Source organism: Mesitornis unicolor, unplaced genomic scaffold (assembly GCF_000695765.1).
Source record: "Mesitornis unicolor isolate BGI_N332 unplaced genomic scaffold, ASM69576v1 scaffold22043, whole genome shotgun sequence".
NCBI lineage: Eukaryota > Metazoa > Chordata > Aves > Mesitornithiformes > Mesitornithidae > Mesitornis > Mesitornis unicolor.
In genome coordinates, this window is record NW_010175618.1 from 19,101 (window position 1) to 25,685 (window position 6,585).

General features: G+C 40.6%; 1 protein-coding gene across 1 annotated transcript; it reads left to right on the top strand.

Annotated features, from left to right (window-relative positions):
- The first annotated feature begins 510 nt into the window (after positions 1-510).
- Positions 511-5,569, top strand: KCNK18 (potassium channel, subfamily K, member 18). Its single transcript, XM_010181464.1, has 3 exons — positions 511-727; positions 1,807-1,953; positions 4,758-5,569. The coding sequence occupies exons 1-3, from the start codon at positions 511-513 to the stop codon at positions 5,567-5,569; spliced, it is 1,176 nt and encodes a 391-aa protein (XP_010179766.1).
- Positions 5,570-6,585: the final 1,016 nt, after the last annotated feature.

Sequence of the window (6,585 nt, forward strand, 5' to 3'; positions counted from 1 at the left end):
CCAGAGGCAACAGCAATTAGTGCCAACCCCTTCTTTTGATTAATTTTAATTTTCTCTGTTCATTTCTGGGAGAGATCTTTAAAGAAATCCATCCCTTAGAGTGTGCATCTTCCTCCTGGGAGCTGGCAATGTTTCTGCTGTATCAATGGGAAAATGTAGTTCAGAACTACAAAATTTAAGCATGAGTTGGCTCCAATGGAAACCCACGGAAGATGATAATCTGTGCGCATTACAGCACTGCTGATCAATAGTAATTCAGGGATAGAGTGGCATATCGTCAACTGAGAAATATTTCAAGGCTTGATTAGTTGTGCTCCTTTTCCACTGGGACTGTAGTGCAATCCTCACTTATAAAGACATGTGATCTGAAAGCCTGAGGCAGACCAATCCTTTTTTCACAGGAGCAGCTTTTCTAGGATGCAAAAGCTTTTACATCCTCATCCTTGTTTCTAAAAGCTGTGTCTTCTCCACAAAATTTAAAAAAAAAAAAAGAAAAAAGGCGATCTTAGGATGGCGTCAACATCACAGCCTCTGCGAGGTAAAAGGGCATGTAAAAAAATATTTTGGGCAGTGTTTCCTCATGCCTGCTTCATTCTGTCTCTTGTGATCTATGCTTTTCTCGGGGCTCTCATGTTTTCCCACATTGAAGGTAACCGGAAGGTCAATTTAAGTGAAGAATATAGAAAATTTCTGCAGGATTTGTGGAACATCTCAAGAAATTTATCAGGTATGTACTGGAATTTCAAAATGACTTAATTGTACAGAGGAGTTCCTCATTCTTCTGCTTTTTTGAATGAGATTTTTGGCTTTTGAAGACAGTCTTCAAAATGCTAACAGTTGAACCTGCAAACAGGATTTTCACTCTGCTTAGCTAATGCCTGCTGTAGTTTGCTTGTTCTCCTCAGCTGTGATTTTGCCTGCAAGCTTCCCTGGTCCCTGTATTCCTGCCTGAAAAGACTTTTCCTAAGGTGCCTGTGCTCTGCCTTGTGCCCAAGTTACCTAAAGGTCCTTAAAGATCAGTTTTGATTCCCATGGTATTTCCCTCCAATTGCTGGGGACTGCATCCTCTGTCTCAAAAAGACCCTTCCAGCTCCCTCTCCCCAACTCTGAGTCTCCCCACCAGCCCTCTGGTGTTGGGATGCTCGGATGGAGACAGGTGCCGTGCTGCACCCCTGACCCAGGGATTCTGACGGGGGGGAAGTAGAGGGGAGGAGAAGGGATAAAAATACTCCTGGCTCTGTGTTGGGGCTCATACATTGGCTTGGACTTTCACACAAGTGGCTGTGCTGACACGGTGATGCGTTCAAACAAAGCATCCCTGTAGGTAACGTTCTTTCAAGCAGGACTCAGCTATGAGGAGGAGGAACGAGGGGTGCAAGCTCTGGGGTTCAAAGTGGGGCGCTGGGTAGTGCCACCATGTTTTTCGTATCAGTCATGTATTGATGATCCCACATTTATGGTCAAAAGAAGACTAATCTCCTGGGCAGTCCAAAATAGGACATTCAGGTTGGAAGCTGAATATTCAATCTCACTCTTTTGCTTCTTTATGCTTATTTTTGTGTCATGTTTAGATTTTGTTGCAGCATAGCTTGTTTATTTGTTCCTTGTTTCATTATTCATTGAAGTCACTGGATCCATCTGATTTTTTTCTGTGTGGAGAAGGGGGAGAGTGAGATGAATGTTTTTATCTTGTAAAAGAGTTTGAGGAAATCCACAGCTGGACTAAACTTCACTGGAATAACAGGTTGGCTGCTCCCTGAGTGATGGTCTGCAAACACTCACTGTATCTCCTGTTGTTACTAACAGATAACATGACAGAAAATGAGGAGATATTTAAGGAAGAAATCCATGCACTGCTCAATGCAGCTGAACAAGACTGGTTTGTCAATCCAAAAGATAAATGGACTTTCTTTGGGTCTCTCTTTTTCTGCTGCACAGTATTCACAACTGTGGGTAAGTTCAGAGGTAAAGTAACCCCCTGCAGAATCAACTGCTACTGCTGCTTTCTTTGATGTATTTCTTACAGGGAATTAAAAAAAACAACCAACCAAACAAAACCCCAAATCTCCTTGAATTTTTCTGCTGAGTATTAATGATGAGTCTGCAAACACAGACTGCAGAGGTGTAGCTGAGTCACAGAGGAAAGTCAGAATTTAGTAACTAGTGATGGTACACACTAATTAGCTGTATCATTACATGCATACTATAATGTGTACTCATATATGACATGCACAAATCTATTATATTAAAGTGAAAAGAAAGCTCCATTTTCCAGTCAAACCTTATCTGTGGTGTGTACAAACACTGTGGTGTGTTATGTTGGGTAATGTTTTCTTCACTGGAAGAGGTAATTCATTATGCATACATTGTTTTTAATTGATTCCCTGTTATTTATGTCTAACCCAGCTTTGTAAATCTATGCCTCTATAATTAGCCATGCTGTTGTTGTTGACACTTCTCTGGGTTAACAGCACATGGCGATGTTTAAGTTCCACCTCTGAAATCTTTCTTTCTGACTTCGTATTTCAAAGGAGGACATAGATCAAATAGAAACATCTGCTCTGGGTTTGGCTCCCTCTGTTTTGCTAAACACAAGTCCTCACGCTCATTCCCAAAACTACTTTTATCCCATTTGCTAATCTTTCTTGAATGCTGGCAAGTATAGACACTGACTATCTAAATTTGTCAGAATCAAAGCTGGATGGGAAATAGTCCTGCAGTATTGCATCAGATTGCAAAGACTTCTCTCCACTGCATTAGGATATACTCAAGATCTCAGCATTGGTATACATCTTGATGCGAAAGAAAAACTAAACCTTAAAAAAAGAGCTTATCCTATACAAGGAATGGTGTGAGAGCCAATATGCTCACTTGGAGCATGTAGGAGACCCTTGAGTGCTGTCTAAGTCACAGCAGAGACCTGAACCCCAGACTCTGATGTCTTAGGTGTCTGTTCAGACCCAGCTCCTTGCAGCCCTTGAGTCATCTAGATCAGCAGAGACACAAACTGGAGATGCAGACCTGAATTGTCACCCCAGTGAATATTTCCTAGCACAAACACAACAGCTAGGAACAATGAAAAGAGGACATTTTATCAGAATGCTTTGACTTCAGCAAACTGACGAAAACCAGTATTGTTGCGAACTTCTTGCCTGGGCAAACTTACCTGTTCACATGGGATTTTACAAATGTCCCCATACACACTGACCCAACATATTTATTTCTAAACTGCTGTTATTTTTGGCCTTCATATTGCTGAGCATTAACACAGCTTTCTCAGGGTTTGAACTGAGTTTTGGGATCGGTAGAAAGCCTGGAATATTTATTGCTAATAGGTGACTGGAATATTTGTTGCTTATAGGCGACTATTTCCATTGTGGTGAGTTTTTATTTGCAGTATTAGGAACCGATAAATCGCTTCAGGTGAGAGTCAACTTAGCTGCCTGTAATTCCCTAGGAGAAGCAAGGCATCTAGGCTGAAGATCACTGGTCTGAAGTGCCATCTCTTCACTGCTCGTGGAGGTTACCGAATGGCTCTCTGCTAGGATAGATTTCCGAATAGCTAAATTTAAGCTCAAGATAAGTTTTAACTCTTGAAACTGTACAAGGTATTTTTAATGCACAGAAATTGAGGGGGGAGGGGGGAAGAAGAAAATTACTCTGTACAATAACTACAGTAATTAATCTTCTCCAATTGCTTCAGCAGTAAGGGTCAGTATTCCCAGTTAGCCAGTGGGGGACAGAGTTACACAAAATAAATAGTTTTTCAGTGCCTCACAGAAAAGGAGGGATCAAGGTTGGATTCAGACCAAAGGCTATGGTAGCCAATAGTGAAACCAAACATGAATGGACAAAGAAAATTAAGGCAATCATACCTCAGCATATGAGCCAATAATCTTACTGGCTAATTACCTGGCCTGGAATATCATCTGGAGGAGAACCCTGTTTTTGAAAGAAGAAATGCTTTAAATCTTTTTGGAAGATGAGAAAAAAAAATGTTAAAATGTAATACAATTAATATGATTTTGATGTTTTCTCCCACTGTAATGGAAAAGCACTAACTTACAGTTTAAGTTTCATATCCTACATTTTAGAGGAAGGAAATATAAACACCCAAATTGAATTTAGGGAAAGGGCATATCTTCTGCTACCATTTTAAGTATCATAAAGGCTGTGTGTCTGGTAGTACTTCCCTATTTGTTGTAATTGATATTTCTAAGCTTTAGTACTCTAGAATAAACATACATTTCCTCATGGGATAAATGTATGCTTCCTCATTTGATCCTTTGTTTTTCTGAGTACATTTAAGAGAATCTGAAAACTATGAAGTCAGTACAAACATGATGTCAATACAACATATGCCATTAGAGCTAGATCTGATGAACTACGGACAATTTCAAATTCTGTTAGCTTACGATTCAACACAAGTAGTTTTGGCAAAGAAATGAAGTTTGAGGTATGGATCTCATTGTCCCATCGTGCTGTCCCAGTTTCAAAATTCAGATCATCATCCAGATCTGAGTCTTCCCAGATCTCAGGGAGCTTGCCTCAGGGATCCCAGAGGCAATGACCAGCATTTGAGATTCAGAAATTTGAACAGCTTCAAAGCAAATCCAAAAAGAACAGTATGCCCTGGACTAAAAATTGTCTTTTAAAATTGACAGCAATAAAAGGTTCAGAGGATGTGAATACCTCATGAATGATAATTTTCTCTTTTTCTCTCATTTTTTTCCCTTCCTCTTTTTTTTTCGTTCAAGGTTATGGTAATACCTATCCTGTGACACGGATTGGAAAATATCTCTGTATGTTGTATGCTTTATTTGGCATCCCTCTGATGTTCTTGGTCCTGACAGACATGGGAGACATTCTTGCAACTGTCTTATCCAAGTCTTACAATGAATTCAGAAAACTACAGTCAAAAATCCAAGCCTTTAAACTCTGTTCTATATCCATATGTAACAAACGGGATGAAGTGAAATCCAGAGCACAGTCTAAAATAGTCATCAATGAGCCCTTGACTATTATGGAAGTGCTGAAAAGTCAGCCAGGTGTTAAAAGGAAGCCAATCAAATATCGCAATGCCGAAATTTTTGAGATGTTAATTGCCAGAGAGAATGAACACGCAAAACCAGCAAGAAATAAAAGTATTGAGAGATGGAGCTCATGTCCTGAACTAGCCAGGGGAAAGACAATGTCCAGAGTGATTGAGAATTTTGACAAAATTGGGAAACAGTTAGAAAAATTAGATGTGCCCATTGTATTAATGGTGCTAGTTATCTTTGTGTACATCTCCTGTGCAGCTGCTATTCTTCCAAACTGGGAAACCAGATTGGATTTTCAGGAAGCCTTTTATTTCTGCTTTATCACCTTGACAACTATTGGATTTGGAGATACACAACTGGAACATCCCAAGTTTTTCTTATTTTTTTCTCTCTATATTATTATTGGCATGGAAATTGTCTTCATTGCTTTTAAACTGGGCCAAGACCGTTTAATTGTTTTGTATAAAAAGGTGATTTCATTCTGTGGGGAGAAAAAGATGCCATCGAAGAAAGTATATCCAAAATAAAAGCAGTTATTTTTCCTACATTTGTAAGCATTTGCCACTTCAATGAGATGAAACTGTTCCTGTACGTTTCTCCTCCCTGCCTTGGGCTGGCAGGAGGCATATTTTATTCTGAATTCCTGTGAGAATCTGCTGTAAAATGGTTGAATACCTCAGGAGACACTTGGTGTAGACATCTCCAGGGAGTACTTTCCAACAGTGTCCTATCTCCTAAATAATAAAAGAAGCTAACACATTATGAAAAAGCAGAAGGCTCACCCCGCCAGCGCTCCCTAAGCATTTTTTGCAAAGCTCTTTCAGCAGCCTTTCTGTCCTCTCTTCCACAGCAAGCCAATATAGAAGCTTTTTTCCAGCACTTGTCCAAGCAGGGCCCAGATGACTGTCTTGTCCTGCCACCTTGCCAGCAGCCAGGGACAGCTTGGTGGTGGCTGTTGGTACTGAACTGTGACAGCAATCTACCATGACATGATCCACCATCAGAAAGAGCTGGAGAGAAGTAGTATGAACCCAGCTGCTCTTCCCTCATAGCTGCATGTGTTGCAAACAGTGCATCTTTGTGCAGGCCAGAGGAATTTTAAAATGAAAGGACATATCTTAAATATCATGTAGTTCCACCCTTCTGCCATGGGCAGGGACACCTCCCACTAGACGAGGTTGCTCAAAGCCCTGTCCAACCTGGCCTTGAGCTCAAGTTCTGCTCCTGAGATGGCCACCTGGGGGAAGGCACTCAGCAAACCTGAAGGTGACTACAGCCGTGGAAATCAAGTGCCATCTCTTTGCTGTTCAAGAAGCAGGATGGTCTGGGGACACCAGTCCCAGAAAGTCCTCACTCCTAATCCAAGTTTTATTCTGCACAGGCTGCTTGACTTCTGGGAGTTCCTTTGACCCACTTATAGAAAGAAACGTCTACCTGTTTCAATGGGGTGTGGTGAGGATCCTATAGTTATATACTTGTGGAGCACATTAGTATGTGAATAATGCAGTTTCTTCAAGATTTTGCTTATATTATATATTCATAA